The 27630-nt window shown below is 48.9% G+C and overlaps 1 protein-coding gene across 1 annotated transcript in view; it reads left to right on the top strand.

Annotated features, from left to right (window-relative positions):
• POGLUT1 (protein O-glucosyltransferase 1) overlaps positions 1–26746 on the top strand; it is an 86290-nt gene extending 59544 nt beyond the window's left edge. Inside the window, exons 7-11 of the mRNA XM_069760397.1 lie at positions 2410–2509; positions 2606–2664; positions 6905–7072; positions 22362–22418; positions 22488–26746. Coding sequence (XP_069616498.1) covers positions 2410–2509; positions 2606–2664; positions 6905–7072; positions 22362–22418; positions 22488–22644 — 541 coding nt within the window. The 3' untranslated portion in view covers positions 22645–26746. The remainder of the gene's footprint in view (positions 1–2409; positions 2510–2605; positions 2665–6904; positions 7073–22361; positions 22419–22487) is intronic.
• The last annotated feature ends 884 nt before the right edge of the window (positions 26747–27630 follow it).

Here is a 27630-nt window from a genome sequence, read left to right as displayed (position 1 = left end):
TCGCTCCCCGTACACCCCCATCTCCTCTCCTCTCTCCCCGTACACCCCCATCTCCTCTCCTCGCTCCCCGTATACCCTCATCTCCTCTCTTCTCTCTCCGTACACCCCCATCTCCTCTCCTCTCTCCCTGTACACCCTCATCTCCTCTCCTCGCTCCCCGTACACCCCCCATCTCCTCTCCTCTCTCTCCGTACACCCCCATCTCCTCTCTTCTCTCTCCGTACACCCCCATCTGCTCTCCTCGCTCCCCGTACATCCCCATCTCCTCTCCTCGCTCCCCGTACACCCCCATCTCCTCTCCTCGCTCCCCGTACACCCCCATCTCCTCTCCTCGCTCCCCGTACATCCCATCTCCTCTCCTCGCTCCCCGTACACCCTCATCTCCTCTCTTCTCTCTCCGTACACCCCCATCTCCTCTCCTCGCTCCCCGTACATCCCCATCTCCTCTCCTCGCTCCCCGTACACCCCCATCTCCTCTCCTCGCTCCCCGTACACCCCATCTCCTCTCCTCGCTCCCCGTACACCCCATCTCCTCTCTTCTCTCTCCGTACACTCCCATCTCCTCTCCTCGCTCCCCGTACATCCCCATCTCCTCTCCTCGCTCCCCGTACACCCCCATCTCCTCTCTTCTCTCTCCGTACACCCCCATCTCCTCTCCTCGCTCCCCGTACACCCCCATCTCCTCTCCTCGCTCCCCGTACACCCCCATCTCCTCTCCTCTCTCCCCGTACACCCTCATCTCCTCTCCTCGCTCCCCGTACACCCCCATCTCCTCTCCTCGCTCCCCGTACACCCCCATCTCCTCTCCTCGCTCCCCGTACACCCCCATCTCCTCTCCTCTCTCCCGGTACACCCTCATCTCCTCTCCTCGCTCCCCGTACACCCCCCATCTCCTCTCCTCTCTCTCCGTACACCCCCATCTCCTCTCTTCTCTCTCCGTACACCCCCATCTGCTCTCCTCGCTCCCCGTACATCCCCATTTCCTCTCCTCGCTCCCCGTACACCCCCATCTCCTCTCCTCGCTCCCCGTACACCCCCATCTCCTCTCCTCGCTCCCCGTACATCCCATCTCCTCTCCTCGCTCCCCGTACACCCCCATCTCCTCTCCTCGCTCCCCGTATTCCTCCATCTCCTCTCCTCGCTCCCCGTACATCCCATCTCCTCTCCTCGCTCCCCGTACATCCCCATCTCCTCTCCTCGCTCCCCGTACATCCCATCTCCTCTCCTCGCTCCCCGTACATCCCCATCTCCTCTCCTCGCTCCCCGTACATCCCATCTCCTCTCTTCTCTCTCCGTACATCCCCATCTCCTCTCCTCGCTCCCCGTACATCCCATCTCCTCTCTTCTCTCTCCGTACATCCCCATCTCCTCTCCTCGCTCCCCGTACACCCCCATCTCCTCTCCTCGCTCCCCGTACATCCCATCTCCTCTCCTCGCTCCCCGTACACCCTCATCTCCTCTCCTCGCTCCCCGTACACCCCCCATCTCCTCTCCTCTCTCTCCGTACACCCCCATCTCCTCTCTTCTCTCTCCGTACACCCCCATCTCCTCTCTTCTCTCTCCGTACATCCCCATCTGCTCTCCTCGCTCCCCGTACATCCCCATCTCCTCTCCTCGCTCCCCGTACACCCCCATCTCCTCTCCTCGCTCCCCGTACACCCCCATCTCCTCTCCTCGCTCCCCGTACATCCCATCTCCTCTCCTCGCTCCCCGTACACCCTCATCTCCTCTCCTCGCTCCCCGTACACCCCCATCTCCTCTCCTCGCTCCCCGTACACCCCCATCTCCTCTCCTCGCTCCCCGTACATCCCATCTCCTCTCCTCGCTCCCCGTACACCCTCATCTCCTCTCTTCTCTCTCCGTACACCCCCATCTCCTCTCCTCGCTCCCCGTACATCCCATCTCCTCTCTTCTCTCTCCGTACATCCCCATCTCCTCTCCTCGCTCCCCGTACACCCTCATCTCCTCTCTTCTCTCTCCGTACACCCCCATCTCCTCTCCTCGCTCCCCGTACACCCCCATCTCCTCTCCTCGCTCCCCGTACACCCCCATCTCCTCTCCTCGCTCCCCGTACACCCCCATCTCCTCTCCTCGCTCCCCGTACACCCCCATCTCCTCTCCTCGCTCCCCGTACAACCACATCTCCTCTCCTCGCTCCCCGTACACCCCCATCTCCTCTCCTCGCTCCCCGTACACCCCCATCTCCTCTCCTCGCTCCCCGTACAACCACATCTCCTCTCCTCGCTCCCCGTACACCCCCATCTCCTCTCCTCGCTCCCCGTACACCCCCATCTCCTCTCCTCGCTCCCCGTACAACCACATCTCCTCGCTCCGAGTCCCCGTGTTTCCTTTTTTGTAACCCTTTTGGTTTTGTCATCAGTTGTTGCTCTTCTCTCATCCCACCCATAGAACGAGTCCTGAGCGGGACCCCCTGATTCTGTTGTCCCGTGAGAAACCTGACTTGGTGGATGCTGAATACACGAAGAACCAGGCCTGGAGGTCCGAGAAGGTAACGGCCCACCCGGGGCTGCGGTCAGAGCTTTACATTAGTCACAGCCGTCCATCTGTGGCCCCGATGCCAGTCAGCGGCTTCTCTTTATTACAGGACACCCTGGGGCGACCGCCAGCGAAAGAAGTTCCACTAACGGATCACTGTGCATTCAAGTATGGCCACTGCCCCCTCTATATACCTCTATTCCCCCTCTATACCCTCCGTATACCTCCTATTTACCCTCCGTATACCTCCTATATACCCTCTGTATACCTCCTATTCTTCCTATATACCCTCCGCATACCTCCTAATTCCCCTATATACCCTCCGCATACCTCATTCCCCTATATACCCCCCGTATACCTCCTATTCCCCGTATATACCCTCCGTATACCTCCTATTCCCCGTATATACCCTCCGCATACCTCATTCCCCTATATACCCCCCGTATACCTCCTATTCCCCGTATATACCCTCCGCATACCTCCTAATCCCCCGTATATACCCTCCGCATACCTCCTAATCCCCCGTATATACCCTCCGTATACCTCCTATTCCCCGTATATACCCTCCGCATACCTCCTAATCCCCCGTATATACCCTCCGCATACCTCCTAATTCCCCTATATACCCTCCATATACCTCCTAATTCCCCTTATATACCCTCCATATACCTCCTAATTCCCCTATATACCCTCCGCATACCTCCTAATTCCCCTATATACCCTCCGTATACCTCCTATTCCCCGTATATACCCTCCGTATACCTCCCATTCCCCTATATACCCTCCGTATACCTCCCATTCCCCTATATACCCTCCGTATACCTCGTATTCCCCTATATACCCTCCGTATACCTCCTAATTCCCCTATATACCCTCCGTATACCTCCTAATTCCCCTATATACCCTCTGTATACCTCCTAATTCCCCTATATACCCTCCGTATACCTCCTAATTCCCCTATATACCCTCTGCATACCTCCTAATTCCCCTATATACCCTCCGTATACCTCCTATTCCCCTATATACCCTCCGTATACCTCCTATTCCCCTATATACCCTCCGTATACCTCCTATTCTCCTATATACCCTCCGTATACCTCCTAATTCCCCTATATACCCTCTGCATACCTCCTAATTCCCCTATATACCCCCCGTATACCTCCTAATTCCCCTATATACCCTCTGCATACCTCCTAATTCCCCTATATACCCTCCGTATACCTCCTAATTCCCCTATATACCCTCCGTATACCTCCTAATTCCCCTATATACCCTCCGTATACCTCCTATTCCCCTATATACCCTCCGTATACCTCCTATTCCCCGTATATACCCTCCGTGCACCTCCTCTTCACCATTGTAAGCCCCTCTCTCTGACCCCCGCGGCAGGTACCTGTTTAATTTCCGCGGGGTTGCCGCCAGTTTCCGGATGAAGCATCTCTTCCTGTTCCCCTCTGTATACCCTCTCTATACCTCTAGTTCCCTCTGTATACCTCCTGTTCCCCCTGTATACCCCCTGTATACCTCCTGTTCCCCCTGTAAACCTCCTGTCTCCTCTTTATACCTCCTGTTCCCCTATATACCCCCTGTATACCTCCTGTTCCCCCTAAATACCTCCTGTTCCTCTGTATACCTCCTATTCCCCTATATACCCTCTGTATACCTCCTAATTCCCCTATATACCCTCCGTATACCTCCTAATTCCCCTATATACCCTCCGTATACCTCCTATTCCCCGTATATACCCTCTGCATACCTCCTAATTCCCCTATATACCCTCCGTATACCTCCTAATTCCCCTATATACCCTCCGTATACCTCCTAATTCCCCTATATACCCTCCGTATACCTCCTATTCCCCTATATACCCTCCGTATACCTCCTATTCCCCGTATATATCCTCCGTGCACCTCCTCTTCACCATTGTAAGCCCCTCTCTCTGACCCCCGCGGCAGGTACCTGTTTAATTTCCGCGGGGTTGCCGCCAGTTTCCGGATGAAGCATCTCTTCCTGTTCCCCTCTGTATACCCTCTCTATACCTCCAGTTCCCTCTGTATACCTCCTGTTCCCCCTGTATACCCCCTATATACCTCCTGTTCCCCCTGTAAACCTCCTGTTCCTCTGTATACCTCCTATTCCCCTATATACCCTCCGCATACCTCCTAATCCCCCGTATATACCCTCTGTATACCTCCTAATTCCCCTATATACCCTCTGTATACCTCCTAATTCCCCTATATACCCTCCGTATACCTCCTAATTCTCCTATATACCCTCCGTATACCTCCTCTTCCCCGTATATACCCTCCGTGCACCTCCTCTTCACCATTGTAAGCCCCTCTCTCTGACCCCCGCGGCAGGTACCTGTTTAATTTCCGCGGGGTTGCCGCCAGTTTCCGGATGAAGCATCTCTTCCTGTTCCCCTCTGTATACCCTCTCTATACCTCCAGTTCCCTCTGTATACCTCCTGTTCCCCCTGTATACCCCCTATATACCTCCTGTTCCCCCTGTAAACCTCCTGTTCCTCTGTATACCTCCTATTCCCCTATATACCCTCCGCATACCTCCTAATCCCCCGTATATACCCTCTGTATACCTCCTAATCCCCCGTATATACCCTCTGTATACCTCCTAATTCCCCTATATACCCTCTGTATACCTCCTAATTCCCCTATATACCCTCCGTATACCTCCTATTCCCCGTATATACCCTCCGTGCACCTCCTCTTCACCATTGTAAGCCCCTCTCTCTGACCCCCGCGGCAGGTACCTGTTTAATTTCCGCGGGGTTGCCGCCAGTTTCCGGATGAAGCATCTCTTCCTGTTCCCCTCTGTATACCCTCTCTATACCTCCAGTTCCCTCTGTATACCTCCTGTTCCCCCTATATACCCTCCGCATACCTCCTAATCCCCCGTATATACCCTCTGTATACCTCCTAATTCCCCTATATACCCTCTGTATACCTCCTAATTCCCCTATATACCCTCCGTATACCTCCTATTCCCCGTATATACCCTCCGTGCACCTCCTCTTCACCATTGTAAGCCCCTCTCTCTGACCCCCGCGGCAGGTACCTGTTTAATTTCCGCGGGGTTGCCGCCAGTTTCCGGATGAAGCATCTCTTCCTGTTCCCCTCTGTATACCCTCTCTATACCTCCAGTTCCCTCTGTATACCTCCTGTTCCCCCTATATACCCTCCGCATACCTCCTAATCCCCCGTATATACCCTCTGTATACCTCCTAATTCCCCTATATACCCTCTGTATACCTCCTAATTCCCCTATATACCCTCCGTATACCTCCTAATTCCCCTATATACCCTCCGTATACCTCCTATTCCCCGTATATACCCTCCGTGCACCTCCTCTTCACCATTGTAAGCCCCTCTCTCTGACCCCCGCGGCAGGTACCTGTTTAATTTCCGCGGGGTTGCCGCCAGTTTCCGGATGAAGCATCTCTTCCTGTTCCCCTCTGTATACCCTCTCTATACCTCTAGTTCCCTCTGTATACCTCCTGTTCCCCCTGTATACCCCCTGTATACCTCCTGTTCCCCCTGTAAACCTCCTGTCTCCTCTTTATACCTCCTGTTCCCCTATATACCCCCTGTATACCTCCTGTTCCCCCTAAATACCTCCTGTTCCTCTGTATACCTCCTATTCCCCTATATACCCTCTGTATACCTCCTAATTCCCCTATATACCCTCCGTATACCTCCTAATTCCCCTATATACCCTCCGTATACCTCCTATTCCCCGTATATACCCTCTGCATACCTCCTAATTCCCCTATATACCCTCCGTATACCTCCTAATTCCCCTATATACCCTCTGTATACCTCCTATTCCCCTATATACCCTCCGTATACCTCCTATTCCCCTATATACCCTCCATATACCTCCTAATCCCCCGTATATACCCTCTGTATACCTCCTAATTCCCCTATATACCCTCCGTATACCTCCTAATTCCCCTATATACCCTCCGTATACCTCCTATTCCCCTATATACCCTCCGTATACCTCCTAATTCTCCTATATACCCTCCGTATACCTCCTAATCCCCCGTATATACCCTCTGTATACCTCCTAATTCCCCTATATACCCTCTGTATACCTCCTAATCCCCCGTATATACCCTCTGTATACCTCCTAATTCCCCTATATACCCTCTGTATACCTCCTAATTCCCCTATATACCCTCTGTATACCTCCTAATTCCCCTATATACCCTCTGTATACCTCCTAATTCCCCTATATACCCTCTGTATACCTCCTAATTCCCCTATATACCCTCCGTATACCTCCTAATTCCCCTATATACCCTCCGTATACCTCCTCTTCCCCGTATATACCCTCCGTGCACCTCCTCTTCACCATTGTAAGCCCCTCTCTCTGACCCCCGCGGCAGGTACCTGTTTAATTTCCGCGGGGTTGCCGCCAGTTTCCGGATGAAGCATCTCTTCCTGTGCCGCTCGCTGGTGTTTCACGTTGGAGACGACTGGCAGGAATTCTTCTACCATCGTCTGGAGCCGTGGGTGCATTATATTCCCGTCAGCTCCGACCTGTCCGACCTACGGTAACTCCACCACGTGTGCCATTTATATCCAGCCCTGCATCCCGGCTTCCACCTGCACTGTATACAGTCCATTGAAAAAGTCTTCACACCCCGTGATCCTTTCCGTATTTTGTCATTTTATTGGGACTTTCTGTGATACAACACAAAGTTTCAAGTATTTGTGACATGTAACGGTTAATCCAATAAATAACCACTTGTATGTAAAATATATGTCATCTACCACTAAAATTGAATCATCCAAAACAGAAAAGTGTAATACACAGACACAGTATTAAAATAATTTTTATTAATAATAATAATATTAAAAAATAATACAGTTTTTCCCAATTTCAGGCGGGATTTGGTGTTGGGTCTGCAGGGGAGTATCAATATTTGCGGATGAGGCATGGCTTTGGAGCTCAGGGTAGGAACGGAGGTATTAGGATTCAAAGGGATATAGTACTGGAGTATGTGTGTAATGACGGGACGACTGGAGGAGTCATATCCACTCTGTACAGGGATCTGTTGCACACTTTTCTATTGGGGTTTCCAATAATGGCGAGAGCTAAATGGGAAAGGGATTTGGGCCCAATAGATAACGAGACTTGGGAGTCGGTGTTGGAATGGATCCCAAGACTGTCGCTGAGTGAACCGTATAGACGGTCACAGCTCTATGTGATACACAGAGTTTATAGGTCTCCGATGGTGCTATATAAGGCAGGATTGCGGAATGACTCTGAATGTCCGAGGTGTAAGTCTACGGATGCAGACATTCTCCATATGATGTGGACATGTCCGAGGTGTAAGTCTACGGATGCAGACATTTTCCATATGATGTGGACATGTCCGAGGTGTAAGTCTACGGATGCAGACATTCTCCATATGATGTGGACATGTCCGAGGTGTAAGTCTACGGATGCAGACATTTTCCATATGATGTGGACATGTCCGAGGTGTAAATCTACGGATGCAGACATTTTCCATATGATGTGGACATGTCCGAGGTGTAAGTCTACGGATGCAGACATTTTCCATATGATGTGGACATGTCCGAGGTGTAAGTCTACGGATGCAGACATTTTCCATATGATGTGGACATGTCCGAGGTGTAAATCTACGGATGCAGACATTTTCCATATGATGTGGACATGTCCGAGGTGTAAGTCTACGGATGCAGACATTTTCCATATGATGTGGACATGTCCGAGGTGTAAATCTACGGATGCAGACATTTTCCATATGATGTGGACATGTCCGAGGTGTAAGTCTACGGATGCAGACATTTTCCATATGATGTGGACGTGTCCGAGGTGTAAGTCTACGGATGCAGACATTTTCCATATGATGTGGACGTGTCCGAGGTGTAAGTCTACGGATGCAGACATTTTCCATATGATGTGGACATGTCCGAGGTGTAGGTCTACGGATGCAGACATTCTCCATATGATGTGGACATGTCCGAGGTGTAGGTCTACGGATGCAGACATTTTCCATATGATGTGGACATGTCCGAGGTGTAAGTCTACGGATGCAGACATTTTCCATATGATGTGGACATGTCCGAGGTGTAAGTCTACGGATGCAGACATTTTCCATATGATGTGGACATGTCCGAGGTGTAAGTCTACGGATGCAGACATTCTCCATATGATGTGGACATGTCCGAGGTGTAAATCTACGGATGCAGACATTCTCCATATGATGTGGACATGTCCGAGGTGTAAGTCTACGGATGCAGACATTTTCCATATGATGTGGACATGTCCGAGGTGTAAGTCTACGGATGCAGACATTTTCCATATGATGTGGACGTGTCCGAGGTGTAAATCTACGGATGCAGACATTCTCCATATGATGTGGACGTGTCCGAGGTGTAAATCTACGGATGCAGACATTCTCCATATGATGTGGACATGTCCGAGGTGTAAGTCTACGGATGCAGACATTTTCCATATGATGTGGACATGTCCGAGGTGTAAGTCTACGGATGCAGACATTCTCCATATGATGTGGACATGTCCGAGGTGTAAGTCTACGGATGCAGACATTTTCCATATGATGTGGACATGTCCGAGGTGTAGGTCTACGGATGCAGACATTTTCCATATGATGTGGACATGTCCGAGGTTGGCTGCCTTCTGGGTGGTAGTTTTGAGTCGTATGGAAGGTGCGTATGGATGCACGGTGCCAAGGGATCCAGTTGTCTATTTGTTGGGATGCGTGGATGAGATTGCAGTGGATAAACACCTAAAGATAGCTGTAGCCAGATTGTTGTACATGGCTAGGAAGGTGATAGCTAGAAACTGGATTAGGGAAGAGCCGCCGTCAAGAGGAGAGTTCCTCCAGTATGTGAAGCAGGGCCTGACACTAGAAAAAGGGATTTATAAGAAGAAAGGGAAAACTGAAACGTTCAATAAAATGTGGTCTCCATGGATTGCTATGGGATAGTAATGTGAAGTGTGGCTTATACGAGTGGTTGAGGGACTAGATACTCTATTGTTTTAATGATGGTAGTAATTAACAAGATGAGCTGCTTTGTGGGGGGGGGGCTTTGGGATCGAAGGGGGTTGTATGAAGGGGGAGGGGAATACTCTGTATTGAAAATGTAACATGTTAATTGCCTTGTTATTCTTAATAAAAATTTATTTGAATTAAAAAAAAAAATAATACAGTACATAATGAAGCTGATAATTATCAAACACACTACAATAGCATGATGGAGCACCTCAACATATATCAAATATGAAATATACACCCTGTATTCATATAATACAATTATATTGCACTAGAAAGGACTGATGAATACAAATAATGAAAAAACTATACAAGTGTAAAATGAAAAATCCCTATTCGCTAAAAAGTGAAAAATAGTGTATTTTAGTAAAAATTGCAAATAATGTGCAATGTATATATATAATCAAAATTTATATGTGACAATAAACCAAAGTAAATAGCGCTAAATGTACCCAATAAATTGCAGTCGAAAAATATATAGAATAAATAATGCAAAAAGTAAAACCACAAAAATATATAAACGTGTATAACAACTAAGAAGGAATAAAAAACGCTAAATATATCTCATATATTGCACTACCCAAACTACAAAATATATATATATATATATATATATATATATATATATGTGCACAATAGTGCTAAAAAGTGCTAAATAAATAACTATAAATAACAAAGGCAAAGGAAAAAAGGGTGTAACAAAATTTGTATTCAATATAGCAATCCCTGCATATAAATAAGGTATACCGCTATAAAGTGCACATGTGCAAATGCTGATGACCAGTATTGAGTCTCTAGATTGCACCAATACCACACTAGGCCACAGGACAAGTAGTGCAGCAAAAAATATAGGGCAACCATAAACTTACCAAAGTAAAGTGCAAATAGTGTCTTACTAGGTCCGCTGCTATAATAGCAGCATAAATAGAATAAAAACAAATTACTGACAGAGGCTCCACATACCTATAGGTGCTCAGTCCCGAAATGATACAAGGTTTACTAATTATTGTAAAACTATAAATCTGGTAATTGCGAGGAGGTGCATTTGTATTCAGCCCCCTGTAGTCTGATGCCGATAAATCTAAGAAGTCGCATCATTAGTACATTGCGTCCTCACGGGTGTGATTTATCCTCAGTGTAACTACAGCTGTTCTGTGGAGGCCTCAGAGGTTTGTGTGAGAACATCAGGGATGAAAACCAAGGAGCCCACCAGACAGGTCAGGGATAAAGTTGTGCAGAAGAAGAAAGCACATATATTCTGTGCGTGAGCAGCGCAGTCCAGGCCCAAATCCCAGAGAATCTGTGACTAGACGTGAAAATCACAGATCAGACATCTCCATCCAACCTCACTGAGAGCGAGGGGGCAAAGAAGGGGCAAAATGTCACCTCTAGATGTGCAAAGCTGGAGAGACAGACCCCAGAAAACTGCAGAGAAAGGTGGAGAGACAGACCCCAAAAGACTGCAGAGAAAGGAGGAGAGACAGACCCCAAAAAACTGCAGAGAAAGGTGGAGAGACAGACCCCAAAAGACTGCAGAGAAAGGTGGAGAGACAGACCCCAAAAGACTGCAGAGAAAGGAGAGACAGACCCCAAAAGACTGCAGAGAAAGGTGGAGAGACAGAGCCCAAAAAGACTGTAGAGAAAAGTGGAGAGACAGACCCCAAAAGACTGCAGAGAAAGGAGGAGAGACAGACCCCAAAAGACTGCAGAGAAAGGAGGAGAGACAGACTCCAAAAGACTACAGAGAAAGGGGGAGAGACAGACCCCAAAAGACTGCAGAGAAAGGAGAAGAGACAGACCCCAAAAGACTGCAGAGAAAAGTGGAGAGACAGACCCCAAAAGACTGCAGAGAAAGGTGGAGAGACAGACCCCAAAAGACTGCAGAGAAAGGTGGAGAGACAGACCCCAAAAGACTGCAGAGAAAGGAGGAGACAGACCCCAAAAGACTGCAGAGAAAGGAGGAGAGACAGACTCCAAAAGACTACAGAGAAAGGAGGAGAGACAGACCCCAAAAGACTGCAGAGAAAGGAGGAGAGACAGACCCCAAAAAGACTGCAGAGAAAAGTGGAGAGACAGACCCCAAAAGACTGCAGAGAAAGGTGGAGAGACAGACCCCAAAAGACTACAGAGAAAGGTGGAGAGACAGAGCCCAAAAGACTGCAGAGAAAGGTGGAGAGACAGACCCCAAAAGACTGCAGAGAAAGGTGGAGAGACAGACCCGAAAAGACTGCAGAGAAAGGAGAAGAGACAGACCCCAAAAGACTGCAGAGAAAGGTGGAGAGACAGACCCCAAAAGACTGCAGAGAAAGGTGGAGAGACAGACCCCAAAAGACTGCAGAGAAAGGTGGAGAGACAGACCCCAAAAGACTGCAGAGAAAGGAGGAGAGACAGACCCGAAAAGACTGCAGAGAAAGGTGGAGAGACAGACCCGAAAAGACTGCAGAGAAAGGTGGAGAGACCTAGGCAGCAGCTGCCAAGGCAAACAGGATCATGGGTGCATTAAAAGAGGTCTGGATACACATGATGAGAGCATTATACTGCCTCTGTACAAATCCCTAGTTAGACCGCACATGGAGTACCATGTCCAGTTTTGGGCACCGGTGCTCAGGAAGGATATAATGGAACTAGAGAGAGTACAAAGGAGGGCAACAAAAATAATAAAGGGGATGGGAGAACTACAATACCCAGATAGATTAGCGAAATTAGGATTATTTAGTTTGGAAAAAAGACGACTGAGGGGCGATCTAATAACCATGTATAAGTATATAAGGGGACAATACAAATATCTCGCTGAGGATCTGTTTATACCAAGGAAGGTGACGGGCACAAGGGGGCATTCTTTGCGTCTGGAGGAGAGAAGGTTTTTCCACCAACATAGAAGAGGATTCTTTACTGTTAGGGCAGTGAGAATCTGGAATTGCTTGCCTGAGGAGGTGGTGATGGCGAACTCAGTCGAGGGGTTCAAGAGAGGCCTGGATGTCTTCCTGGAGCAGAACAATATTGTATCATACAATTATTAGGTTCTGTAGAAGGACGTAGATCTGGGGATTTATTATGATGGAATATAGGCTGAACTGGATGGACAAATGTCTTTTTTCGGCATTACTAACTATGTTACCCCAAAAGACTGCAGAGAAAGGAGAGACAGACCCCGAAAAGACTGCAGAGAAAGGTGGCGAGACGGACCCCGAAAAGACTGCAGAGAAAGGTGGTCCTACAAAGTACTGACTAAGGGGGCTTAATATAAATGCACAATTATCAGATTTATATTCGTAAAATAATTAGAAAACCATGTATTATTTCCTTTATGCTTCGCAAATACATGTTACTTTATGTTGAATCACAGACAATCAATGTGGAGACACGGGGGTCTGCGAGTGCCCAGTCCACCAGCCGAAATTGCAGGGACCTGGGATTGTCCTGCCGAACGCCCACTCTCCTTTTAGCATGGACATAACGCTATTCAGACAACACAGGGTGAGGGTAAAACAGTGTAGCAATGCTTAATGAACCACAAAGCAGGCAGATAACACATAGAATAGTCCCAGCAAAATACCCCAAGATGGTGCACATTAGACTCTCCCCCTTCCGATAACACACCGGGATAATGGCAGCTGCGACTTCAGAGCTTCCAGGGCCAACTACCCCACCTGTGGCACGCATACAGGAGGTTTTGACTAGCGTAGGAAGATGACAGCCCATTCAGGTGCAAGGCCAGTTGACCGGAGGGTCACAACCTGGCGTCTTCAAACATCTCCATGGAGATAGGCGACCTGTGCATTCCCACTCCTGGCTTTCACCAACATATCCATGGTTCAGCGATGGTCAATGGAGCAGATCTGTATTATTCCAGCCTGGGCCAAGGTCCCCTAAGCTGGTATCCTGTAGAATGACAAATCTCTGCCCCTCGTGATGGAGCCATGATGTCTTGACTGCTGTCCTGTAAAGCAGGGGTGTCAAACTGCATTCCTCGAGGGCTGCAACCAGGTCATGTTTTCAGGATTTCCTTGTACTGCACAGGTGATAATTTAATCACCTAAACACATAATGATTGCAGCACCTTGTGCAAAGCTAAGGAAATCTTGAAAACACGCATGGTTTGCGGCCCTCGAGGAATGCAGTTTGACACCCCTGCTGTAGAGTCTCTAGTTATTTGAATGTTTTGGTTGAATATCTGACTCTTGAGTATAAAAAGAGGTCATATGCCTCTGTATTAACATTTGTCCATCAAGCCATCATTCACAGATAAAGGGGAAGAATGGTGGCAGGATCACCCTGTATTATTTGATTATGTAATCTATTTGCATAGTTCTTCCTCTATTTTTCAAGTCAACAACCTGGCTGGCCTATACAATGTGTAGTCAACATACCAGCAAACATCATTGTTCAATGACCCTGCATGAAAGAAGTGTCAACATTTCAGACTCTTGACAAGTGAAGAAAAAACACAACGTATTTTTTCCCTTCCCCATGACGGCACCTAACGTGAGAGATGGTCCCAGCCCCCCAGGAACAGGAAACCGGCATAGGAGATAAAAGATGGGGGCGGCACCTCTCTCCTCAGTTTGGTTTCCTGTTCCTGCGGGGAACCTGCAACGTTGACCCAGAGGGATCACTATCTGGGGGTGCCGGTCCAGAGACCGAAGCCCGCAGCGGGAGCAGCTGGCGGCATGTGCATCCGCATTACTCACTGGCGCGGCATTGGTGGCGTCCTTCCCGCTGAGGGCTCCCCGATGTCCGGGCCGGGGCAGAGCGTGTCCCATCACTCGGCTGGCGCCGGGGTGAATAGGAGTACTTCCGGGTTTAACCTGAAGTAGCGTCACACGCCGAGGAGAGCGCTGTACTGACACTCCCGGGAGGGAGGAAGTTCAGGGGCGCTCACACCGCTCTCTCCCCTGTACTATATAAAGAGGCAAGGCATGAGCAGCAGTGCATGGCAGACCCGACTGCGCCGGTTCCGGTGGACGTCCCACAGACCCCCGGGGTACTAAGGTTTCGGTGGGTGAGTGCCTTTGTAAGGCAAATAACATGTCAGTAACTCAGTATCTCTGTATTATATTGTGCAGGGGAAGAAGGCTACGGCCAAGCAGAAAAACAAAGTCTGCGCACTCTGTGATAAAGCTCTCCCTAAAACTTATAACAAACGGATCTGTCTCTTATGTATAGATAAGACGGTGGCCGAGGAGTCTTCATCATTACTCCAAAATATAAAGGCTATCGCTAGGGATGAAGTCAAAATCACAGTAAAGGAGCAAATGAAACAGCATGGGCTACATGGCTCCGGGAATCCACCTCCTAGACCTGCCCAAACCTCTGATGAATTGCCACCTGATGATGACTCCGATTTAGACTCTTCAGATGGAGAGTGTTCGGCCGTATGTACTATCTGAGGATGTGGGGAAACTGCTTAAGCTACTTAGGGCAACATTGGGGGTTGAAACACCAAAAGAACATGAAACAACCCAGGATTCTATGTTTAGTAACCTAGAGGTGAAAAAACGCTGAGTTTTTCCCTTTCACGAAAATGTGTTCAATTTAATTAAAAAAGAGTGGAAAAAAACAAATGTCAGTTCCTCAGGCCCTTAAGCGGAAATATCCATTTGAGGAAGAAATCTGTGATAAATGGGGAAAAAGCACCTAAATTGGACTTGGCAATTGCAAGCACTTCCAAGGGCATAGCGCTTCCCTTCGAAGACATGGGGGCTTTAAACGATCCTCTTGATAAAAAAAGGCGGATGCCTTCTTAAAATCGGCATGGGAAGCATCAACGTGGGCATTTAAGCCAGGAGTGGCCGCCACTTGTACAGCTCGGGCCATGGTAAAGTGGTTAGAGGAATTGGGTGAGCAAATAAGGGACAAATGTCCTAGGGGGAGAGACTCCTAGAAGTAATACCCTCACTTCAAAATGCGGAAGGCTTCCTCGCAGATGCCGCCATTAACTCTGCGTTTGTCTGCCCGTGCATGTGCCCTCTCCAACTCTAGTAGAAGAGCATTATGGCTTAAAAATTGGTCGGCTGACTCAGTCTAAAGTCAAACTGTGTGCAGCCCCTTGTGAGGGCCAATATCTATTTAGGAAGGCACTCGATGAGATTCTAGAGAAAGCTGCAGATAAGAAGAAACACTTCCCACCTCCCCCCTTCTCAAGACGGCGGTGGAGTGATAACCGGCGTTCCTTTTGGGGTTCAGGAAAAACAGGCCGTGGTCGGCCAGGGGATAGATCCACACGTGGAAAGCCCTGGGGTGAGAAGAGAAAGGGGATATCTCTTTAATAAGCCTCCTCAGAAATCAGACCCCAAACAACAATGACGCCGATATCCAGGTGGGAGGGAGGCTTCGTTTTTTTGTCCACCAATGGGACATCATAATGGGTAATATCCCTTCTGACCGAAGGCCTGCGTCTGAATTTCACCTCCCTCCCGCCCTCCTCATCGAGTAAATGTCACCCATGTCGCAAAAAGAAATCAGGCAACATTGGAAAGGGAAGTTCATCTCCTCAAGGAAAAACAAGTTCTTGTAAAAGTGCCAGCCCTCCAAATTGGGAAAGGGTTTTACAGTACCCTATTCCTCACGCCAAAGCCGGATGGTTCGCTAAGAACAATCTTCAATCTAAAATCCCTAAATCAATACATCAAAGTAGAAAAGTTCTAAATGGAGACGGTAAAAACTACAACAAAACTGCTATATCCAGGCTGTTACATGGCTGTAATAGATCTCACAGATGCCGACTATCATGTTCCCATTTGTGTAGAACATCAGCAATTCTTAAGACTGGAAAAAGGTAGCGGTCAAAAAGAAATAATATTATGAAACCAAAAATGGGCTAGAGAAATTAGTAATAATAATAGAGCCGGCTATTGAATTATATCTATTCATACAAAATTATATATATATTACCATTATCTATTTTTTATTTTACTATTTTTATTATTTTTTAATTTTTTTTCTGTTCATATGTACTCAGTCCTCTTCGTGTCCGTTAATTATTGCTATTTTGCTGAAAGATAATTTCAGAGATAGCGTCGTTGGTAAGAAAGGAAAATACCTTACTAATACGCTATCTAGACGACTTTCTCCTTGTACCAGAAAGCCAGGAAGAATGCATAATGGCAGTCTCGAAAGTACGGGACCTATTGTCCAAACTAGGGTGGTTGATCAATTTAAAAAAATCAAAAATGCTTCCAGTCCAGATACAGGAATTCCTAGGAATTATTATTTATTGTTATAGCGCCATTTATTCCATGGCGCTTTACATGTGAGGAGGGGTATACATAATAAAAACAAGTACAATAATCTTAAACAATACAAGTCACAACTGGTACAGGAGGAGAGAGGACCCTGCCCGAGAGGGCTCACAATCTACAAGGGATGGGTGAGGATGCAGGAGAGAGGACCCTGCCCGCGAGGGCTCACAATCTACAAGGGATGGGTGAGGATACAGGAGGATAGAGGACCCTGCCCGCGAGGGCTCACAGTCTACAAGGGATGGGTGAGGATACAGGAGAGAGGACCCTGCCCGCGAGGGATCACAATCTACAAGGGATGGGTGAGGATACAGGAGGAGAGAGGACCCTGCCCGCGAGGGCTCACAATCTACAAGGGATGGGTGAGGATACAGGAGGAGAGAGGACCCTGCCCGCGAGGAATCACAATCTACAAGGGATGGGTGAGGATACAGGAGAGAGGACCCTGCCCGCGAGGGCTCACAATCTACAAGGGATGGGTGAGGATACAGGAGGAGTGAGGACCCTGCCCGCGAGGGCTCACAATCTACAAGGGATGGGTGAGGATACAGGAGGAGAGAAGACCCTGCCCGCGAGGGCTCACAATCTACAAGGGATGGGTGAGGATACAGGAGGAGAGAGGACCCTGCCCGCGAGGGCTCACAATCTACAGGGGATGGGTGAGAATACAGGGGGAGAGAGGACCCTGCCCGCGAGGGCTCACAGTCTACAAGGGATGGACAAGGACACAGGAGGAGAGGACCCTGCCCGCGAGGGATCACAATCTACAAGGGATGGGTGAGGATACAGGAGGAGAGAGGACCCTGCCCGCGAGGGCTCACAATCTACAAGGGATGGGTGAGAATACAGGAGGAGAGGACCCTGCCCGTGAGGGCTCACAATCTACAAGGGAGTGGTGAGGATACAGGAGGAGAGAGGACCCTGCCCGTGAGGGCTCACAATCTACAAGGGAGTGGTGAGGATACAGGAGGAGAGAGGACCCTGCCCGCGAGGGCTCACAATCTACAGGGGATGGGTGAGGATACAGGAGGAGAGAGGACCCTGCCCGCGAGGGCTCACAATCTACAAGGGATGGGTGAGGATACAGGAGGAGAGAGGACCCTGCCCGCGAGGGCTCACAATCTACAAGGGATAGGTGAGGATACAGGAGGAGAGAGGACCCTGCCCGCGAGGGCTCACAATCTACAAGGGATAGGTGAGGATACAGTAGGTGAGGATAGAGCTGGTCATGCAACGGTTTGGTCGATCGGTGGTTACTGCAGGTTGTAGGCTTGTCGGAAGAGGTGGGTCTTCAGGTTCTTTTTGAAGGTTTCGATGGTAGGTGAGAGTCTGATATGTTGTGGTAGAGAGTTCCAGAGTAGGGGTGATGCGCGAGAGAAATCTTGGATGCGATTGTGGGAAGAGGGGAGTAGAGTAGGAGATCTTGTGAGGATCGGAGGTTGCGGGTAGGTAAGTATCGGGAGACGAGGTCACAGATGTATGGAGGAGACAGGTTGTGGATGGCTTTGTACGCCATGGTTAGGCTTTTGCACTGGAGTCTCTGGGTAATGGGGAGCCAGTGAAAGGATTGACAGAGGGGAGAGGCCGGTGAATAGCGGGGGGGGGGGGGACAGGTGGATTAGTTGGGCAGCTGAGTTTAGAATAAATTGGAGGGGTGCGAGAGTGTTAGAGGGTAGGCCACAGAGCTGGAGGTTACAGTAGTCGAGGCGGGAGATGATGAGGGCATGGACTAGGGTTTTTGCAGATTCTTGGATGAGGAATGAACGGATTCGTGAAATATTTTTGAGTTGAAGGCAGCAGGAAGTGGAAAGGGCTTGGATATGTGGTTTGAAGGAGAGATCAGCGTAAAGGATTACCCCGAGGCAGTGAGCTTGTGGGACTGGGGAGCGTGGGCAGCCATTTACTGTAATGAATAGATTCGTTGGGGGGGTTGCGTGAGATGGAGGAAAGATGATGAATTCTGTTTTGTCCATGTTAAGTTTCAGAAATCTAGCAGAGAAGGATGAAATAGTGGACAGACATTGAGGGATTCTGGTTAGTAGGGAGGTGATATCTGGTCTAGAGATGTAGATCTGTGTGTCATCAGCATAGAGGTGAGACTGAAAACCATGAGATTCTATGAGCTGTCCCAGGCCAAAGGTGTAAATGGAGGAGAGCAGGGGCCCAAGGATTAAACCTTGTGGGACTCCGACAGATAGGGGGCGAGGTGAGGAGGTGGTGTGTGAGTGGGAGACGCTGAATGTCCGGTCTGTTAGGTATGATGAGATCCAGGATAGGGCCAAGTCTGTGATGCCAAGGGATGAGAGGGTCTGTAGTAATAGGGAATGGTCCACTGTGTCAAAGGCAGAGGACAGGTCCAGGAGGAGGAGGACAGAGTAGTGTCGCTTGCTCTTGGCGGTTAAGAGGTCATTGGTGACCTTAGGGCAGTTTCAGTGGAGTGGTGTGACCGGAAGCCTGATTGTAAGCGGTCAAAGAGGGAGCAAGAAGAGAGATGGGAGGACAGTTCAAGGTAAACGTGTTGTTCCAGTAGTTTGGAAGCATAAGGGAGAAGTGATATAGGGCGACAGCTAGATACAGAGGATGGGTCAAGACAGGGCTATTTGAGGATAGGTGTGATTGAGGCATGTTTAAAGCTTGATGGGAAAACACCAGTTGTTAGTGATAGGTTGAAGAGATGGGTTAGGGTTGGGATAAAGACTGTGGTGAGGTTTGGGATGAGGTGGGATGGGAGCGGGTCAAGTGCACAGGTGGTGAGATGCGATCGAGAGTAGAGTGGAGAGTTGATCTTCTCTAATGGTGGAGAAGTTGGTTTTGGAGGTGGAGGGCTGGGAACTCGGGAGGAAGGGCTCTGGGGGTTGTTGACCAAAACTGTCTCTGATGCTATCAATCTTCTGCTTGAAAAATGAGGCAAAGTCTTCAGCTGAGATGAGTGGGGAGGGAGGAGGTGCTGGGGGACGGAGGAGAGAGTTGAAGGTGTTGAATAACTGTTTAGGGTTGTGAGACAGGGAGGATATGAGAGATGAGAAGTAGGTTTGTTTTGCTGTGGCGAGTGTGGTCTTGAAAGTAGTGAGGGACTGTTTGAATGCGATGAAGTGCTCGTTGGAGTGGGATCTTTTCCATCTGCGCTCAGCAGCCCTGGAAGCTCGCCTCAGTTCTTTGGTCAGGCTGGTGTGCCAGGGCTGTCTGTTGATTTTACGAGCTTTGGTGTGTGTAAGTGGGGCAGCAGATTCCAAAGCTACAGCTATTGTGGTGTTATATAGAGCGGCAGCATCATCCGCATTGTGTAGGGAGCTTATGTCTGTGAGAGGGAGGAGGGATTCAGAGAATGAATGTAGGTCAAGATGTTTAAGATTTCTGCGAGGGTGTGCAAGTTTGTGGGGTGGGAATTGTAGACATGGAGTGGAGAGAGATGAGAATGTGAGAAGGTTGTGGTCAGAGAGTGGAAGAGGTGAGTTAGAGAGGTTAGATAGGGAGCAGAGGCGGGTGAAGATGAGGTCCAATGTGTGACCATCTTTGTGAGTGAAGCAGAAGACCATTGAGTGAAGCAGAAGGAGGCAGTGAGAGATAGAAGTTTAGTGGCAGCTGAGAGGGAAGTGTCAATGGGGATGTTGAAGTCGCCCATGATGACAGTGGGGAGGTCCGCAGAAAGGAAATGATGTAGCCAGGTGGTGAAGTGGTCAAAGAAGTAGTCCGTTGGAGGTTGGAGGGGGAGTAGATGCGCACAGAGTGCACCTCAAAGGAAGGGAGGGTAACAGAGGGTGGCAGTGGGATTGGGGTGAAGGAGCAGGTATCTGACAGGAGAAAACCAACTCCTCCGCCATGCTTGCTGCTGGGGCAGGGTGTGAGAAAAGTGGAAGCCACCGTAAGAGAGTGCAGCAGGGGAAGCTGTGTCAGAAGGGGTGAGCCAGGTTTCGGTGATGGCGAGGAAGGAAAGTTTGGTAGTAACAAAAAGATCGTGGATGTAGGAAAGCTTGTTGCAGACAGAGCGAGCGTTCAACAGAGCTCCTGTTAGTGGGACTGGGGAACATGAGAAGCACTGACCATTGAGAGCATTAGGGAGAGCGGCGACGAAGTGTGCAAATCGCATGTGTGCTGGGGGGGGGCGCCAAAATGAATTCTTTCCCCGGGTGCCAGAAAACCGACATACACCTCTGCCGGTATGCTACTGCAAGCTGCGATTACGGGGTAAGGTGGAGGGAGGTCTGCGCACAGGCAGTGTGGCAGGGACTGAGGGTGTGCACAGAGAGAATGGAGGCCCGGAGGCGGCCCGTCCCTGTCTACGCCGTAGCCTGGAGCTTCATTATCATAGGAATATGTCAGGTAATTGTTTTTATAAAGCTTTATAGTGTAGTTTTATGTCAGGGAGGGATGGTTAGGGATGAGCTAGCAAGGTGCAGGGACAGGTAGTGATGGCTGCTTGCGGACATGTGCGGCACTTGCGGTGAGACACTGCTAACAGCGTTTTTTTTCCATTGCTGCAAGTACCGCATTTGCCGGATCGTGGCAAAACCGCAAGTGCCGCACATGTCCGCAAGTCCCATAGGGAATGAATGAGGCCGAACGCAGTGTTGCCGTAAGTGATCCGTTACGCGGCAAATGCGGAAAAACTGCCGAATCTGCTGCAAAAGGCCAAAGTCACTGCCGATAGTGTCATACTCACCAATGGGGGAGGCAGCACTAAAAGTGCCTAGGGCAGCAGAAACTCTAAATACGGCCTGATTGGAACCCAGAACCCACCAGGTGATGGATGTCAGAGCGATGTTAGGCTACGTTCACACTAGCGTTGCGCCGCCCTGCGTCGGCGACGCAACGCGCGACGCACGGAAAAACGCGCAAAAACGCACGCGTTTTGCGACGCGTGCGTCGTTTTTTGACGAAATCGGACGCAAGAAAAATGCAACTTGTAGCGTTTTCTTGCGTCCGACGCTAGCGTCTAAAACGACGCACGTGTCGGAAAACGCGTGCAAAAAGACGCACGCGTCCCCTATGTTAAACATAGGGGCGCGTCGCCGCTGCGTCGCCGACGCAACAGCGACGCGACGCTAATGTGAACGTAGCCTTACTGAGAAGGACACAGCCTACACAATCACCGAACTCAACCAGTGGAGATGTGAAGATGAAGCAGCCGACAAGCCCTCTGCTCCTCCAGGATATCCTTCACGACTGCTGGAGCTACTACTGGTGACATTAGAGGAACCTGCGGAGAGAAGCCATGGGGTGTTAAGAGCTCATCAGAGTAGCAGGGGGCAAAGAAGGAATCTGTGGGGTAACACATCTTCTGGGGTGTGCACACGCGTTTCTTTACTCCTTTTTGTGGTTTTGCCGCCTGCAATCTCGATCTACAATGTGCACGTTCCAATAAGGAGGAAACGACTGCATGAACAGGGGGTCCAGACTGTTGATTGGTATTATAAACCCCCCACATCCCCTTCACCATATATGCTCCATTGTCCCATCATGGACCCTCTGTCCCATTGCCTCCCACCACCACTATCACTTTGCCCCCCCACGTTTTCCCTCTTGTGTGATATGACTTTTCTCTTGTTTCCGAACAGAGAGCTGCTGGAGTTCGTGAAGGAGAATGATGATGAAGTTCAGAAGATAGCTGACAGGTAGGATCCCCGTTATGTACCACCCATCCCCTGGCTAGTGCCCCCTGTAATGTGATGTTCTGTGTGCAGGGGGCAGCAGTTTATTAGCGAGAACCTGCGGATGGAGGATGTCTCGGACTACTGGCGCGCACTCCTCACCAACTACTCCCATCTGCTCACATACCGGGTCAAGCAGCGCAAGGGCTACCGGGAGTTGACAAGAGGTCCAGGACACAGTGAACTCTGAGTATGTGACGTCAGCCCCATCTCTCCACCCCTGCAGAGGTCACTTTTGGTCACAGACTTTCCTGGAGGCAGCACCATATGGCCAGAGATCCGGCAATGGGACTACTTAATATGAAGGCTGACTCCACCCTTCCTGACACTGGCAGGGCGTGACAACAAAGGGGCAAATCCTCATCACTATATGGCTAGGGCAGTATCATCCGCGCACTAACCATGCCCCTCACCGCCGTGTCTCCACCAGATAGAGGAATGTGTTTTTTTTTTTTTTTATATATTAAAATTTTCATATAAAGCCTAAAATTCATTGTGTCCAGGAGACGCCACAATCACCCCCCCACTGAGTAGCCGATGTCAGACGGGCAGGGATTGAGGCAAAAGGGAAGACCACACCGGGAAAAGTCAGCCAAAGGGATTCGTCAAGGGCTTCTCCGGACCGCGGAGATGGTACCGAGAAATAACAAGTATTGTGCAGCTTATAGGAACAGGAGCCGTGCTATACTATAAAGGGCCACAAGGAGAGTGGGCACTGCGCAAGGTCCGGTCCCACGAGGGGAGGGATACTATACAGGGCCCAGTATCACAAGGGGAGTGGATACCACGCAGGGCATGGTGACACGGAGGGGATACCACACGGTATGGTCACACAGTGGGGAGGGCATACCGCACAGGGTATGGTCACACGGAGGGGATACCACACGGTATGGTCACACAGTGGGGAGGGGATACTGCACAGGGTATGGTCACACGGAGGGGATACCACATGGTATGGTCACATGGAGGGGAGGGGATACCGCACAAGGCCATGTTCCACAAAGTGAGTGGATACTGCACAAGGTCCAGTCCCACGAGGGGAGGGATACTATACAGGGCCCAGTATCACAAGGGGAGTGGATACCACGCAGGGCATGGTGACACGGAGGGGATACCACATGGTATGGTCACACAGTGGGGAGGGCATACCGCACAGGGTATGGTCACACGGAGGAGATACCACACGGTATGGTCACACAGTGGGGAGGGGATACTGCACAGGGTATGGTCACACGGAGGGGATACCACACGGTATGGTCACATGGAGGGGAGGGGATACCGCACAAGGCCATGTTCCACAAGGTGAGTGGATACTGCACAAGGTCCAGTCCCACGAGGGGAGTTGATACTATACAGGGCCCGATCCAGTGATGGGAGTGGATAGCTTTACAGAGGGGAGTAACTATTATGGAGGGGTCTGCCCATAAGGCGTTTGACAGTGTGGAGTGGGGATATCTCTGGCAGGTGTTGAAGTGTATGGGTTTTGGACCGCAGTTTGTGTCTTGGATTCAACTGCTATATTCATTGCCGACGGCTAGAATCAGAGTAAACGGGGAACTATCTCAGCCTATAAAGCTGGCTAGAGGCACGAGACAGGGATGCCCACTCTCACCTCTTTTGTTTGCGCTGGCTGTGGAGCCCCTGGCCGCCAAGATTCGACAGTCTGATGGGGTCCCTGGGTTTAGATATGGGAGGGTTGAGGAAAAGATAGCGCTGTATGCTGACGATGTTTTGTTGTTTTTGGCTGACCCGGATGACTCCTTGAGAGGGGCCATTGAGATCATTGAGAGATTTGGTTCCTTGTCGGGGCTGACGATAAATTGGGGTAAATCGGTACTGGGAGAGAATGTGAGTGAGCCATTGGGAGAGCGGCTTAAGGTGGCATCTCATTTTAAATACCTTGGGATATGGATTTCGGTGCCAGTTACGGATTTTTTACACAGGAATTTGACTCCTGTCATGGGAGTGCTTAAGGCAAAAGTAGATGCGTGGAATAAGTTACACTTATCGGTGGTAGGTAGGGTTAATCTTATTAAAATGGTGATGATGCCCAAAATACTATACGTCCTTCATAACGCGCCAGTTTGGATCCCACGTGGGAAATTTCGTCAGATTAATGCCCTTTTTAGAAGCTTGATATGGGGGAGGCAATACCCACGTATTAGCCTGGAGACGCCTCAGCGACCCAAGGAAGATGGCGGTTTGGCTTTGCCCAACCCTGAAGTATACTTTCTTGCAGCCCAGAGTCAGCATTTGAAGGGCTGGGCGCGGGAGGCGTCCTCCAGTGCGGTACAACACTTGATGGAGGGGGTGACAAACCGACGTCCGGTGGCGCAGTGTCTGGAGGATGGCTCTTTGGGAGCTTTGGGGAAATTGTATCCAACTATGTTTCTGATACGCAAGTTGTGGAACAGATTGAAGCAGATTCGGGGGGTTACGGGATTGACTAAATTCACACCGATATGGTTTAATAATAATTTAGTGGAGTTTGCGGCTCTGGGGGTGCTGACCGAGTGGCAGGCTAAGGGAATCTGCTATGTTAGTCAGATAATTCAACAGCGAGGGTTAAAATCCTTTTCCCAGTTACAGGTGGAGTTTGGACTGAGACCCTCTGGGGAATATCAATATACTCAGATGAGACACGCATTTGGAGTCCAAAACGGGCGATGGCATTAGGATCCAAGAAGACATAGTATTGGAATATGTGTGTGGTGACGGGACTACAATGGGGGTTATTTCCACCCTGTATAAGGACCTATTGCATACATATTTGTTAGCTCTCGCTTTTAGAGGGAAATCTAAGTGGGAAAGAGATTTAGGCCCAATGGAGAATGAAACCTGGGAGTCGGTGTTGGAGTGGGTTCCACGAGTGTCACTAAGTGAGCTGTATAGACTATCGCAGCTCTACATCTTGCACAGGGTCTATAAATCTCCGGAAGTGTTACATAAAGCAGGGTTGCGAGCTGACTCTGAGTGCCCGAGATGTGGGACTGAGAATGCAGGAATATATCATATGATGTGGACGTGTCCAAGACTGGCTGCTTTCTGGCTGGTAGTTCTGAGTTGTGTGGAAGGCACGTATAGATGTAGGGTTCCGAGAGATCCGATAGTGTGCTTACTGAGATATGTGGATGAAATTGGAGTGGATAACACCTGGAAGATAGCAATTGCCAGGCTATTATATATGGCTCGGAAAGTGATAGCAAGGAACTGGATCAAGGAGGAACCGCCTGCGAGAGGAGAATTCCTTCAATATGTAAAACATGGTCTCAAACTGGAAAAGGGGGTTTACAAGAGACGCGGGAAAATAGAAATTATTCATAAAATGTGGTCTCCGTGGATTGAGCTGGGATGAGTAGGTAAAGGGTATGGGAGGCTGAGGGCCTTTGAATGGTGAAAACTGCTAGACGAATAAGCGGTCATAAGGGAGTTAAGCGGCTTATAGAGTCATTAATGCCAGATATAGAAGTTCCAATGGAGAGGAGCTGTTCTAGGGGGGGGTTTGTTGGGATTGTTGGGGGCTTTGAAAATTGGGAAACTTTAGTATGTAACAAATTGGAAGGTGGTTGAAAATGTAATGTTTATGTTTATTCTTAATAAAAATCTATTTAAATTAAAAAAAAAACTATTATGGAGGGGTCAGTATTCCAGGGGGAGTCACTATTACGGAGGGGTCACTATTACCAAGTGAGTCGCTATTACAGGGGGAGTCTCTAATACAGGAATGGAATCTGGGAGAAATGCAAGAGTTTACATCTGGGCAAGAAAAATGAAGGTTACATGTATAGAATGGGAGGAATAGAACTAAGCAACATTATTATAATTTAATTATTAAAAGTTATATTTGATAGAATCTCAGACCCTTAATTGGGGTCTATTTACCATTCGTCAATCTTTTAGTTTTACAGTCTCGCGTCCCGTCACGTCTCAGCTGTTCTCCTGCCTTGTATACACCCTCTGACATTTTCATCGCTCCTGTGGCTCCTCCTCCAGGGGCGGGGCTGCTTTCTTAGATTATACAGGAGCTTCTCACACAATTAGAATATTATCAAAAAGTGAATTTCAGTTCTTCAATACAAAAAGTTGAACAGGAGCCTCTTCTTACTCCAATCTTATAGAATGCACAGCTGTGGGTAATTAAATAATCGTAAGGGGTCATTGTGTGTAGTGTGTGATGTATGATGTGATGTGTTATACTGGTGCTTCTCACAAAATTAGAATATCATCAAAATGTGAATTTATTTCGGTTCTTCAATACAAAAAGTGAATCCCATATATTCTATAGAGTCATTACACGCAGAGTGATCTATTTCATGTGTTTATTTTTGTTAATGTTGATGATTATGGCTTACAGCCAATGAAAACCCAAAAGTCATTATCTCAGTAAATTAGAATAATTAACAATAAACACCTGTAAAGGCTCCTAAGTGTTTATAAAGGTCCTTAGTCTGTTTCAGTAGCTCCACAATCATGGGGAAGACTGCTGACCTGACAGATGTCCAGAAAGCGTCACTGACACACTCCACAAGGAGGGGAAGCCACAAAAGGTCATTGCCAAAGAAGCCGGCTGTTCACACAGTGCTGTATCCAAGCAGAGTAATGGAAAGTGGAGTGGAAGGAAAAAGTGTGGTAGAAAAAGGTGCACAAGCAACCGGGATAACCGCAGCCTGGAAAGGATTGTTAAGAAAAGGCCATTCAGTAATGTGGGGGAGATTCACAAGGAGTGGACTGCTGCTGGGGTCATTGCTTCACCACACACAGACGTCTCCAGGACATGGGCTACAAGTGTTGCAAAAGAGCAATTCCACAATAGATTTGTTTTTTCACCGTGTTCACTAAATGCAAAACCTGAGCTGCCATTATGATTCTCAAGGTCATTACGAGTTCACAGACACCAAACATGTCTAGAGTCTTATTTATGTAGTGGAAAAACAAATACAAACTTTGGTTAAAAAAAAAAGTCGCAATTTTTTGAGACCTGCTCCATTTTCCATGATCTGGGGCTGGGTGAGGGCTTATTTTTTTGCCTTTCCCTCTTCTTTCACTTTTCTTTCCTTGCCTTTCCCTCTTCTTGCCTTTCTTCCCTTGCTTTTCTTCTCTCTTCTTTCCTTGCCATTCTTCCTCTTCTTTCCTTGCCTTTACCTCTTTTCTTCCTTGCCTTTACCTCTTCTTTCCT

This window comes from Ranitomeya imitator, chromosome 3 (genome assembly GCF_032444005.1).
Source record: "Ranitomeya imitator isolate aRanImi1 chromosome 3, aRanImi1.pri, whole genome shotgun sequence".
Classification (NCBI taxonomy): Eukaryota; Metazoa; Chordata; class Amphibia; order Anura; family Dendrobatidae; genus Ranitomeya; species Ranitomeya imitator.
The sequence above is the reverse complement of the archived record's forward strand: the minus strand, read 5'-3'. Positions and strand labels throughout refer to the sequence as shown.